General features: G+C 42.0%; 1 protein-coding gene across 8 annotated transcripts in view; it reads left to right on the top strand.

Moving 5' to 3' along the window:
- The window catches only part of HSPB3 (heat shock protein family B (small) member 3), a 105,247-nt gene that overhangs the window by 62,633 nt on the left and 28,386 nt on the right, over positions 1–14,228 (top strand). The window contains exons 1-2 of one of the 8 annotated variants that reach the window (XM_049109273.1): positions 10,949–11,036; positions 11,683–12,577. The exons of 5 other annotated variants lie outside the window; for them this stretch is intronic. In XM_049109273.1, the coding sequence (XP_048965230.1) occupies positions 11,993–12,445 (453 nt within the window). In that variant the 5' untranslated portion in view covers positions 10,949–11,036; positions 11,683–11,992 and the 3' untranslated portion in view covers positions 12,446–12,577. Of the gene's footprint in view, positions 1–10,948; positions 11,037–11,674; positions 12,578–14,228 lie in introns of those variants that run through there. 2 more of the 8 variants (XM_049109272.1, XM_035715642.2) reach the window with 2 other exon arrangements.

Below are 14,228 nucleotides of genomic sequence, written 5' to 3'. Positions count from 1 at the left end.
GCTGGGAACCTGGGTGACACATCTAATGCAGTAACCTGAATTAGGAACAGTGTTTTGAAATGGGGGAAATGTTTCAGTGGGTAAAGGTCAAGTGGGATATGTGTGTTTGCAGAAAGGGTAGGAAGGAGAAGGAGATTCAGGTGATGAATGTGTAAAGGCAGGTTTTAGGGGCATGGTCTTGAAGGCAGTAGAGTATAAAAGTCTACATTTTTCAGGAGTTGGGAGAAATATTGCACAGTGTTGTGAGGAATGAATGTAATGCATTTCATAAAAGCATGTGCTGTAACTACCAAGATGTTATCACAAGGAGGTGCTTAAGAGATGGCTAGATTGTTGCAGTGCTACATGGTGACATGGTTAAAGTTAATGTTTTGTAGAAGAAATGAACAGTTGAGTGTTTACTCGGTGCTAGTGTGCTGACATAACACTGCACTCAAGGAGACTTTGCATCCTTCAGTTTACGAAGCCCATGAATTTGCCATGAGATGGTGCATTTTACTTTGGGACTTAGAAAAAGACATCATCAGAATAGTCAGTGCACTGTGAGGACCCCTGTCTGACACTTACAGGAGGAAAGAAACCATTGGGGTTTGTTCTGCCCTTTGATTATTACTGACAAATTGTTGCAGGTGGTAAATTTCTAATACAATTTTTCATTAATCCCCACTGGATATAACAATTCAAGGGCTAAGCATGGGTTCCACACATCGACACAACCACACTCCCAATTTCTTAGAGCTCTCTCTAGTTCCTCCTGTGACCAATAAGCTAATGTATACCACCTTAAGTTTTAATTATTTTTTCTATCTATGAAATCTAAGATCTCGGTTACACTCTGCTTTGCAAACGATATGGACAGACAGCTTAGTCAAGCATGTTCCTCTAGAATTCCCACCAAGGCCAGGAAGATGGCTCAGGAAATTGTTTACGAATTTGAGGACCCCAAGAAGATCTGTCTGCCCCAAAATATGTCTCTAATAGCTTGTATTGTGTCTGAAGTACTCTCTCTTAGAGTTAACTCTTCAAGTCATGGACTCATCAGGGTCTTGAGCCCCAGAATAAATTCCTCAAAGCTCTTTTGCCAGTAGATATTTGCTTTTTAAAGGCTAACAGAAACCTACTCAAACTAGCTCTAGACTAAGGACAATTTTACACAGATAATTCAAATGTTTCCCAGAGCACAAGGGTACAAAGTAGCTTGGGAATTGGTTCTTAGCAATTTTTTGCACTCTAGTAGGCTGTATGTATTCAGCATAATACCTAAGTCTTTTTCTTTTCTTCTTCAATTTTTTAACTTGAAAGAGACCTTATAAATTTAGTCCAGTTCCTTGTTCTCTTTTCAAGCTGAAAATGAGGTTCATGGAGGTTACAATGATCTGCCCGGGGTTACAAAGCTAGTTAGGATCCTGGCTTCTATCTCTGCCCCTGACTGCTGGTTTTTCATGCCACCCTCTGCCCTACTATCTCGAATCCTGCGTTTTCCTTAACTTCACATCCTTATCTGACCTCTCAGTTAAACTATGTTGTAGAAGAAATCACTCACAAGCCCCCAAAAATCATTTGTGAGCAAGCTATAGTAAATATTCCCTGGGAATTGCCTTCAGGTTAAAAAAGCAGCCTCGAGTTTCTCAAGCTTAGTAGCTCAGCAACTAAAAAGTAATATTAATTCCACCAAAGGGCTTAAAAGCAAATTGTGGAAAAGGGGAAAAAAATAATTTGATCATAGCTGATAAAGACAGTCCTGGTACGACAGGGAAGCTTTTAGTACGTTCCTCCTGGGGTCTGAGTTGGTCTGAACCCTGTCTGCACAAAATTAGTGACTTGTATAGTTACCCAGTAACATCTTATATTTGCCAAGACCTTGATTAATGTTTAAAAAATATGGGAAATGCTACATGCTATTCTTTGCAAAATAGCTGCTACCGAGTGAAATGGGTCAGCTTTCCCCTCAAAGAGTTTCATTCCTCCTGTGTGTTACCAATAATATCTAACATTTAGTGAATACTTCCTATGTGTCGGGTTCTAGTCTAAGTGTTTGATATCTCTTCTAATCTTCAAAGCAACCTTAAAAAGTATATGTATGTTTCCCATTTTCCTGGCTAAGAAGAATATAACCCTTAGAAATGTTGTGACTTGCTCCAGAATAAGCAGAGAGTAAAGGGCAGAGTGAGGATTCAATATAATTCTTTATGTCCCTAAAAACTGTTCCCTCCCTCACACTATGATGATCCCTCTTTCAGTATATCTATGTAGAACCGGCATAGTTTGTGCTTGGAAGTTTTCAATTGGAAAGCAAGGGTTAAATCTTTATTCTTCAAAAATTTTCCAATCCTCATCCTGCACCCCTTCCCAATAAGAATGACCTAAGAGCTGCAAGGGTAGACTAAATTGTGAAATGGGCTTAGTGTATGAGGACTTTTATTTGGAATATGAAGTCAAAGACAAGAGGATTAAGAATTGGTCCTTTAAAATTTCGGATACTATTGCCTCTTACCTGTGTAATTCTAGTCTCTTCCACCAGAGGGCAGTTATCACATAAAAATCTGAAACCCCCTCCTGGCTTCACTTTCAGACCACCAAGTCACACCACATCTGGATTTGGTTTTATAGCTCAGTACAGATCCTGAGAAGATCTCTGCTTCTTTCAGGTCTGAAGCTAATATGTCATGCCTTGGGTTTTTGTTTTTGTTTTTGTTTTTGTTTTTTGCCTAGCAACTGAAAGGAGCTTCTGATATCTTAGACATCATCTCTTCGAATGGGAATGTTAATATAGGCCAAAGACAGATGCTTGTATATGTCCTATTTTGGGGGTAAAAATCTTGCAACAAACACTCAGTGACAGTCCAAAGCATTCTTCTGTGTCCAGGAGTTTATAGTTTTATTTAAATATCACCTGGGTTTCAGTAACCTGTAATGCTCTAGAAAATTGGATTTATATGCTTTTTCATGAGGATTTTAAAGATTAGCAAAGAAAAAAGATTGAAGTTTTTGATACAACAAATAACTTTTCAAGTGTCCAGCCTTTTGATCTAGAGAGGCAACTAGAAACACTTCTATTTATTGATCGGTTAGCACAATACCTTATAGAGAAAATGCTTTATGGCCAGAATCAAATCCAATCTTCCCAATATCCCTGGGAGGTATGTTTTGTTATTGTATCCATTGTAGAGATGAAGAGATTTCAATGTACTTAGGTAAAGTCACATGCCAAAGGATACACCTTTATCCTTTATCCATGTTCTTAACCATCATGAAATAGTAGATCTGTAAGAGATGAGATGGGCCCAAATACAGACACTTGGTTCAAGATCAAGGTCCACTGGTTCTCAGAAAATCAATGTCAGGAAAAGGAGGATGAGGTGGGGTGGGTAGGCTACCTGTCTGCTCTCACTGGCTGCACTGCAGCTTTCACTAAGCCCAAGGGCAAAGCTGCTTGAGTGATGGTCATAGATTATCATTCCATGGCAGGCCGTGATCCCAGGTGTTATTTTAACTCAGAAGGCAGACAGTCTGGCAGGATCTTGGCTAGCAGGTGGAGAGCACAGAAACTAGGATCCATGCCTACAGAAAGAACAGGTGGGCTCTAGAGGGGTACCCTGGCCACAGCCACAGGTTAAGATTAGAACAGGATCCAGGCCTTAAGAAGGACTGTGGAAATTGGCAGGGAAGAAAGCAAAGAGAGGAGAAAATCTTGGCCAATGTTCAGCTTTACAAATTGGACAAACTCCAAAAATAGGAAAGGCTATGATTTGGAATCTGGCTGGAGGCTCAAGAGGGCAAGCAGATATCCAGTTGTGTGGCCATGCCACAGGGTCTGGGGAGCTTGGCTTCACTGCAACAGTGAGGTAAGGCTGTTGATGAGTCATTTGTTTTGGTTACAGTGGATTAAGGAGCAGGAGCAAGGATGAGCCTGAGAGTGGGTGCCTTGGTGAATGCAACAAGGTGGACTTGGGGCAGGCAGAGTAAACTTAGTAGGAGCTCATTCTGAACCTGAACTCCTGCCTTTAACACATCCATTCCTGAGCAGTGCCAGATGAACCTGATTCTAGGATGAGAACACTCTCAACAGGAGACATAAGTGAACTCTTCAGACTTGCGGACCTGAAGGGTCATGAGCACATTAGAACCAATTGAGTGAGTAGAATCTTTCAAAGCTTTTCTCCTTCACTAGTTCTGGAATGCTTGCTCTATGTCCCATGATTCCTAGCATAGTACCTAGCTTAATAATGTGTAAAATGAGATCAAGGAGTTCAGAACTAAGGCTCCAGGTGAACCTCATACCCAGCAAGTACAGGAGAATTATTTTTAGTTGAAGATACATGGGCTCTCTCCAGGGAGAATGAGTATGAAGCCTTAAAGGAAGGACATCAGAGCATCAGCAGTAAGATGAAGTTGAGGGCTTCCATATAGTTTCCTGTGACTGTTGTAACAAATTACCACAAACTGCCTCATTTACCAAGAGGTATTTGTCCTCCCCCAGTCCTGGAGGCCAGCAGTTCAGTAGCAGGGCTGCCTCCCTCTGGAGGCTCTGGGAGAGAATTGTTCCTTGCCTCTTGCAGCATCTAGTGGCTGCTGGGATTCCTTGGCTTGTGACCTCATAACTTCAATCTCCAAGACCAGCATCTGCAGTCTCTCTCTGCTCCATCTTATCCGTGCTCTGCCTTCTCCTGTGTGTGTGTGTGTGTGTGTGTGTGTGTGTGTGTGAAATCTCCCTCTGCCTCTCTCTTATAAAGACACCTGTGGTGGCATCTGGGGCCCAGGATAATCTCCTCATATCAACACCCTTAATTTAATCACATTTGTAACATCTTTACCAAGTAAGGGAGGGAATATTTACAGATTCTAGGGATTAGGACATGGACATCTTTGGAGGGCCATTATTCAGCATCCCTTATTATAGTATTACAGCATCTCAGCTGAAAGAAATAGCATGGGGGTAGGGATGGAGGGGGGGAAGGTGTGTTTGGAGGACAGCAGAGCAGTTAGTCTAGAGGATGGGGATTATCCAGACCAACACTCTCTACCTATTTTATTGGTCCTATTGGTGGAGGCCTTGAATCCCAGACCAAAGAATTTGGAACATATGATGGAGAAAATCCTATAATGTTGGTTTAGACAGAATTGTCAGGAACAGATTGTATAACTGCAACAGTTTTCATATGAGATAGCCTAGGATCACCGCAGTTACTTGGCTGGAGGAAGGACCAAGTGATCCAATCAATGTCTTAGGAAGACTGTGTTCTCCAGTCTCTCAAACCCTGTTAAAATGTATTTGTGTTTATTGTGGCTCCTATCTAAAATATAATCCTTAATAGCCATAAGGCTAACATTATAGAGTTGACTCCAGCCTGCAAGATTGCAGTGACGTCCAATCAAATCTCCCTTCAAATATCTTGGGGTCCCGGTAGGCATGGGTGCATGTTGCAACTTGGCTGTCACTTTATCTCCTCCCAGACTGCTGCTATGGTCTGTTATGATTTCATAACTGCTTCTCTGGGAAGCGGAGGCCCTTGACTCTGGTTTACCCAAACCATGCGTACAGTCCTTTTCTTAATTCCCCCAAAGCCTAGTTGATACCAGACTGTAATGTGTAACAAAACCTTATTCAGGATGACATAAGGAAAATTCTTTAAAAGAAATATTTAAAATAGGGTATTGGTCATCCAGTTCTCGGCTCTATCAGTCATGCGTCCCTCAGAAACCCGTGCTGATCAGTTCTCTCCTTTCCATCAGACTAATGGTCAATTTTCTTAAAAGCATCTAATTAAAACAAAACAAGCCTTTCAGACCTCATGTCAGCCTCTAGGGAATTCTTTCCATCTCCTCCCACCTGGCTTCTTGAAATCGTAGTCTTATACAATATTCATTGCAGTTTAACTTCTGCCCCTGTCTTGCCTCTGAGTCTCCCTAGTTAAGTCAAAGATACCCTTGCTGCTAAATCTACACCCCTATTCTTCTCTTCCTTGACCTCATCAACGTTTGACAGAAGCCATGCCATTTGGCCTTGCTGCACCTCTGGCTTCCCTACCTACTGAATGTCTTACCTCAGCCACAGAAGAAAAACCAGTTCAGACCATCACAGTCTTTCTGGAGAGAAGTAATTCACCCCACAAAGATGGTAAAAACTACTTTGCTTAATAACGTAAAAAGTTAACTATTTTCCAAACTGTGGGTTGTGGCCAGTTTGAGGGTTGTGAAATCAACTTAGTGAGTTGCAAGGCTCAGTGCTAAGCTCAAAGGAATTGAATAGACCATCTAAGTGGATCACATGTATCTAACCTAAGTGTTTTGTGCCTAGGAGGTGCACATGTGTGCTCCTTGGGTGGGGATGCTAACTATAGTTCTTGTTGTGGGTCTAGTCAGAAAAGTAAAAAAAAAAAAAAAAAAAAAAAAAACCCCAAAAAACCCACAAAGCACTGATTTGGGTCTTCATGAAGGTAACTCCAACATTCCAGAATAGAACCTGAACTTTAATTTCAAAACACAAAACAAAAATCTTCAGCAAAAGTCTTTCACAAAAATCTTCATTGTGAAGAGATAAAAAAATAATAATGTTTACTTTATTTTTTTATTTTTTATTATTTTTTTAAAGATTTTATTTATTTATTCATGATAGTCACAGAGCGAGAGGGAGAGAGAGAGGCAGAGACACAGGCAGAGGGAGAAGCAGGCTCCATGCAGGGAGCTCGACGTGGGATTCGATCCCCGGTTTCCAGGATCCTGCCCTGGGCCAAAGGCAGGCACTAAACCGCTGCACCACCCAGGGATCCCTAATGTTTACTTTAAAACAGGTTTCCAGTTCACTCCTAGAGTGACTGGTAAAAATTCAGACAGCTTTGATAATGTTATTTTGTCCCAACAAAAGTGATACACAAGGCTCTCCACGATCTGGTCCCTGCTCACCTCTCCAGCCTCATGTTCCCACCTTGTACTTTGTCGTCCACACTGCAGCCACACGGAGTCTTCTGTGTCCTGCAATCACGGAGTTCTGGCTCTAGGCCCTGCAGCATGCGCTTCTGTCTCAGGGAATACTTTAAGTTCCCCTTTACCTTCCCTGCTCAAAGCTTCATCTGCCCTGCTCAGTTGTCCATCTCATCCAGGCTGAGAGAGATCACTCTTTCTAAAGAAGCTTCTCAGACTCCAAGCCTAGTTGTTACTGGAATCCCCCAAGTAAGCCCCTGTACGTGGGAGTCCAGGTGAGAAGTTCATGAAGCCAACTAGAGCAGTCTTGCCCACCTGTTTATTATTGAACCATGCATCTTTCTTCCTCACCCCCAGGAGTCTTTTAAGAACTTTTTTACCTAATGCTCCTCCCTCTCTCCCCCATGAAATTTTAATACCACAAATATACTATGTGTTTGTTTAGGTCCTGTAGCCCTTTGGAGAGCCTCAAACCATTATCAAATAGCTAAGATTTTACATAATCTTAAATTATATGCATTTTTTTCTCTATAAGGTCCAATTTTTGTCCCCTTGTGGGTGATGTCGTCCCCACTGAGAATGCATAGAATAGAATAAAACTCTGCTAGTCCTCTTGAGAGAGCTAAGAAAAAAACAGTTCACATTTTTTCCTGATGAGAAGTTCATGTCAAAGGCTCATTAGGTGCAGGGAGATAAAGTTAAAGTATAGATTTAGCAATGAGGCTGACTTTGACTTTAACCAAAGGTGGAGTTGGTGGTAGGGAAGAAGTTATTCTGCAGCAGTGTGGAGAGTGACCACTGAGCATAGGCTACGAATCCAAAGAGCTAGTCTGTAAGGGGATGAGAATAACTAGCTCGAAGGTGACAGAAAGTCTAGGAGGTCTTGTTTTAAAAAGATGAGGCACACTTGACTTTAGGCTGATGGAGAGTGGGATACTGAGAGACTGGAGAACACCCAGGAAGGGGTAGTGGCTAGATGAAAGCCCCAGACGAGAAGAGAGGGAACAAGGGAATCATAGGCAGGGATCAAGAGGTAGAGGAAGCTTCTTTCCCTCTGAGATGTTTGGGTGTGAACGTACCAGGCCTCAGGGGAAGTCACTTAATCGGAAGAGTGAGACCAGGATGCAAGGGAAGGCCTGAGGAGTAGAAGACATCTACAGTATCCACTTTGGAAAAATGGGAGAAGCTGAGCTAAGAGCACAGAAGGATGGCCAAATGATATTAAGGACCAACTCAAATAAGAAGTACAAAATCAAGACACCTGGGTGGCTCAGTGGTTGACCATCTGCCTTATGCTCAGATTGTGATCCTGGGGTCTTGGGATCGAGTCCCTCATCAGGATCCCTGCATGCAGCCTGCTTCTCCCTCTGCCTATGTCTCTGCCTCTCTCTCAGTGTCTCTCACAAATAAATAAAATCTTTTAAAAAAGGAAGTACAAAACCTATAGCAGTTTGATGTCTTTCTTCCTATCCCTTTCTAGGTGGTGTCTTAGGGGTGGTGTCTTATATCACCTAACAAGTGTTAGGGGATATAGCAGTAAACTGTCCATTTCTGACCCCAGACTGCCATTGTCTGCCTTCCCCAACTGGAATATAAAGTCATGAGTAAGATGGCTTTCCACACTGGTCATGGTGATGAAGAGAAGATATAATACTATAACGGTATGACAGGTGGAGGACCTTGCTGGATGGCCAGAAAGACCTGCCTGAAGAGATGACATTTGACCTGAAGCCTGAAAGGGCAACATTGGGACATTCTGGGGGTAGAGTTTTCAAAGCAAAGGGGACTTGGGCACAGCAGCCTGAAGAAGAAACCAGCTTGTAGTATTCAAGGCTAGACAGCAAGGCTGAATCATAGGATCAAGAGGGAGAGGTGGTGAGGAGGTGAGCAGGGACTGAGTACTGCTGACCCTTGAACAGCAGGGGGTTAGGGGTACGAATACCCTGCACAGTCAAAAGTCCAAGTATAACTTTCAACTCTCCCCAAACTTAACTACTAATAGCCCTCTGTTGACTGGAAGCCTTACCCATAATATGAACAGTTGATGAACACATATTTTGCATGTTACATGCTTATACTGTATTCTTAAAGTAAGCTAGAGAAAAGAAAATGTTACTAGGAAAATCACAAGGAAGAGAAAATACATTGATGGCATTATACTGGGTTTATTAAAAAAAAAATCCACGAAGGATGGACAGTAGGACAAGAGATGGGGCAGAAAGAACAGTTTGGAAGCCTGGTAGATTCTCCAAAGGGAGAAAGGGTCCAGGTAGTTGATGAGGACGAGGGGAGGGCAGTTCAGGGGCAGGCAGGGCCAAAGGGAAGTTTTGGGGAAATGTTGGGAGAAGTCTCGGGTGTTGCTTCAGAGACGTGGATGCTCATTTCTAACCCCAGCAACTCACACACACAATCCCACACGGAAACACCTGTCACATCTGGCCCTCCTTGCCTATGTTAGAGGTCCCTCCCTGGAGCCAAGAAACTCTAAGATTACTAGATACGTTTCTCTCTGCCCACCCTGACAGTATCTTTGCAGTATGTTTTTTAAAAGTGTTTATTTTTTAGAGCAATTTTAGTTTTTAGGTTTTCAGTTTTAGTTTTTTTATTCTTTATTTTTTTATTATTTATTACTTTTTATTTATTTTATTCATGAGAGACACAGGCAGAGGGAGAAGCAGGCTCCATGCAGGGAGCCCGACATGGAACTCAATCCCGGTTCTCCAGGATCACACCCTGGGCTGAAGGTGGCACTAAACCGCTGAGCCACCCGGGCTGTCCAGTTTTAGTTTTTTAAATAGGCTTTATTTTTTACAGCGGTTTTAGAGCATGGTTGGAGGAGGGAGGGGTAAACAGGTAGAGCACGCAAGATCATTAGGGCAGTGAAGCTCCTCTGTATGGTGCCGTAGTAGTGGACGCGCGCCGTTATACCTGTTTCCAAATCCATGGAAGGCCCGTGAGCGAGCCCTAATGTACACTGCGCACTGTGGGTGACCGTGATATGTCAATGCAGAGTCATTGCATTGCAACAAATGCAGAGTCAACGCCGTGCGACAAATGTAGCCCTTCGGAGGGGGATGTTGACACAGGGAACGTTATGCATGTGTGGGGGCAGGGGTTATATGAAAAACCTCTGTACCTTCTCAGCTTTGCCTCTGTACCTTCTCAGCTTTGCCTTGACTGTTTCTAGTATTTTAAAGCCAAATCTTTAGTATCTTATCTATTTCCTGCCACTGGCAGTGAGTTCTATTCTTGACTTACCCCTCAGACCAGCACTGATGAAAACGCCTCTCAATATTTTATAAGTCAGAGGACATTAAACTATCTAAAAGAGTATATTTTTCCTTCCAGGGTTACCGACTTCTAAAGCGCAGGTCAAAAAAGCTGAGTGTGGGGGTGCCTGGGTGGTTCAGTCGGTTAAGTGCTTTCAGCTCAGGTCATGATCCCGGAGCCTCCCCTCTCAGTGGAGAGTCTGCTTCTCCCTCTGCCTCTGTCCCTCTCCCTGCTTCTTCTCTCATTCACTCTCTTTCAAATAAATAAAGTCTTAAAAAGAAAAGAAAAGAAAAGAAAAAGCTGAGCTTAAACAAAACAGCAGTATTAAGGCATGTTCTTAAGGATGCACCAAAATGTTGGCAGAGGTTTTTAGAGTAATAAAAAAGAGCTAAGGGAGAGCATTCCCTTCTGTTCTCCGATGTTTAATTTTTTAGACATTTTTCTTTCATTCTAAGAAAATGGATGTAGTTTTTAAGGAAAGGTATTCCTGAGTCAACCCGTCTGGAAGATACTAACTCCCATGGAGTGGAAGTTTTTTATGTTTTAAAACTTCTTGTGTACTTGAACATTACACACTGTAGGAATAAAAAGCACAAATGTGTTTATAGTGAAGAGCCAGTCTCCCCCCAGCCCCTGCCTCCCTATCACTGTCACCAGCACAGGAGGCAGCCACTGTTCCCGGCCACATATCTTACAGAGAGGTTCTATTTATATAAACAAATACCTACCGACAAGAAAGCATAAATAGTAGCATATTATATGCTGTTCTGGACTTTTCTTTTTACTAAGCATGTCTCAGAGATCCTTCTCCAGCAGTGGATAGAATTGTCTCGTTTTTTTTCAATGTAAGTTGAATATAAAGGGTGTGATACTTAAGAAACTGTGTGTCATTTATTTTTGCCGATTTAATAACAAAGCTACAACTAGATTAATCCTTAGTTTTCTGGGCTTTACTATCAAACAGTTCAATGCTATAACATTTCTCTCTCCCCTGTGGCTTTATTTTCATTGCTAAGTTCCCCATTCGATGGCCCCCTCAGCTCCTACCTGAGGTTTGACATCATTATCTAATTTAGTCATCTGATCTCATTTTTGATGAGTCAAAATGTAATAAACTCAGATGGCTTGGCTCAGATGTCCCTTAAGGACAAATGATGAAAAGATGAAAGAAAAGAAAATGTATAGGACAGAGGGTTGAGAGTTGGTTGAAGGTCTGAGATTTGAGTGTGTGTGTGTGTGTGTGTGTGTGTGTGTGTGTGTGTCTTAATTCCTAGTCAATTATAACTACATTCATCCCCCCTAGCTTTGTACTTGGAGACAAGGACCAATGCAGTCTTAGCTCATATAATAAGATGAGTGTACATCTCTGGACTGTTCTAAGAAGTCACAGTCCCTTAGATCACCACAGTTCCCAATGACAGACACTCACTCAGAGATTTCTTTTAAATGCTGTTTCTGATTCTAATTCTCTTTTTCTCTTGAGGTAAGCAGAGCAGACACATTTGCCAAGGATAACTGAGAATGTAAGGATGATCCTTGCCTGGGCAGCCTGAGCGGGCTGTGTGCTAAATGCAACTTTGAACCATGCCCTATAAATAGCTGTTCATTGTCAGCGTGTGTGAAAAGACAAGAGTGGGTGTGTGGTGGTATGATTCAGGCCTAATTAAGTAGTTGCGTCTGCGCAGGGTTACAAGGAATAGCTGTTCCAACTGATAATCTAGTCAGTAGGCAAGGGGACGGTGTGCCTCTGACTGAACATAGACTGAACGAAAGCTCTACCATACTGGTTCTGCCTCCAACCATGGCAAAAATCATCTTGAGACACCTCATAGAGACCCCAGTGCGCTACGAGGAGGAGTTTGAAGCTCGAGGTTTGGAAGACTGCAGGTTGGATCATGCTTTATACGCCCTGCCGGGGCCATCCACTGTGGACCTGAGAAGAGCCAGGGCAGCCCAGGTTCCTCCGGTGGACTCGGTGGCAGAGATGCCAACCCAAGAAGGCAAAGCCCGCTTCCAGATCCTGCTGGATGTGGTCCAGTTCCTGCCCGAAGATATCATCATTCAGACCTTCGAAGGCTGGCTGCTGATCAAGGCTCAGCACGGAACCAGAATGGATGAGCATGGTTTTATCTCAAGAAGCTTCACCCGACAGTATAAACTGCCAGATGGCATTGAAACCAAAGATTTGTCTGCCATCCTCTGTCACGATGGAATTCTGGTGGTGGAAGTAAAGGATCCAGCTGGGACTAAGTGAAATCTTACCAATCCCTGTTCAGACGGCAGGAGGAAGATTATAGCTCAGCCAATGGTACCACAGGAATATTTGTATTAATCATATTTGAGATGATTTTTATGAAGATTAAAAATAGAGACATAGTTCCTGGTATGTTGAGGTTGTGTTTGTTATTCTTACTCAAAGAGGAAAATTGTTAAATGTTCTTATAGCTCAAAGCAATATTATTCTTACACCTGAAACATTGACAGTTTAAGAGATGACTTGGATACTAGTAAAGACTCAGAACTGTTTCTTCATTACTCCAAAAATGCCACAGAAACTGCATTTGTAATAATTGATGGCAAAAGAGCCATACGAATTTCTCATCCATTTTATGAAAACTTCTTATATTGCTAAAAAATGTTGTGATTCCCTTCACTTGACAAGCTTTTGTTTTCAATGAATTTTAATTAAAGTGGAATTTGTAAATTCCAAAGGTCAAATTATAGTACTTAGAAATCGGGCCTGAAATATATTTATGATTCATCACAGCTGTTACTGCCTTAAACATAATATTGGAATTTTCAGATATAAATTTTATTTTTAAAAGGCTCTAAATATGTACCTCATTTTTAAAAAGCTGAACTGAGTCTTATTTGAATCTATTTTTGACAACAGCATATGTTCTGTGGCTATTTCTGCAATATTACAAAGATATATGTTGACTCAGATTCTTATAAGTTTGTATTAAGTTTAGGAGACCACTTTTAAAAGTGTAATTACTGAACTGGAAGAATTTTAATCTATGTTCTTTGATGCTACTTAAAATTTTAGATTTCAGGAGACAGCAAAATGTACCGCATCTGCTCTCTCTGCATAATCCTTAGCTTTAAATAGCCTGGCAGGTAGTAGAGGTTTCCAGGCCAGAGCTTGCACGGGGGCTGAGATGGGCTGAGACATTGGTGGAGGTTAAGAAGTTGCTTTAGGAATACTGCCATCAGCAGCTGGTCTGTGACATTCCACAGATTTGCTATCTCATTCTGTACATGCTAAATATTTCTTGGGAGGAAGTAGCCGCTTTAACCCACACCCCACGTGTGCTGCTGTGCACAGTGCTAGGAATAGAAGGGGCTGGAAAGAACCAGGGTGGACGCAGGCCACTGATGACACCCCTGTGCTCCTTCACAGTGCTTGTCGTTCGGGTGAAAATGCAAGAGACATGAAGCAATAGAAAAAGAAATCAAACAGTTCTGGAAGTAGTTTTGAAAGCAAATGTGATCGGAGAGATTTGTTTACATATAATTACAATTGAAAGGATTTTGAAGCTCTGTGTTAATGCTTATACACTGAAGTTTGTGTATCTAACTGAGAAATTTTGTTTGAAAAAGTGAATATAACAGACCAGCTTTGCTACATTATCATAATTAATTATCATAATTATTATCATAATTAATGGGATTACATTTAGAGCGGGGATATCATTTGTCCCACATTATTCTCTTTCCCAGTGATTGTCAGGATGGTGTGAAAACAAAGTAGTACTTTGAGAAACCAATCAATAAGCAGAAAAATCCCTCTCATTTGGCCTGAATCCTACTTTAGATGAGATCCTACTTCTGGGAAAATTCAAGAAGTAAAATTGTTTTTTAAAGATTTTATTTATTGGGGTGCCTGGGTGGTTCAGTCGGTGAAGCATCTGCCTTCAGCTCAGGTAATGATTTCAGGGTCCTGGGATCCAGCCCCCTCCTTGGGTTCCCTGCTCAGCAGGGAGTCTGCTTCTCTCTCTGCCTCTCCCCCTGTTTGTGCTCTCTCTCATAAATTA

This window comes from Canis lupus, chromosome 4 (assembly GCF_003254725.2).
Source record: "Canis lupus dingo isolate Sandy chromosome 4, ASM325472v2, whole genome shotgun sequence".
Lineage (NCBI taxonomy): Eukaryota > Metazoa > Chordata > Mammalia > Carnivora > Canidae > Canis > Canis lupus.
This window is presented reverse-complemented; position numbering and strand designations above follow the sequence as displayed.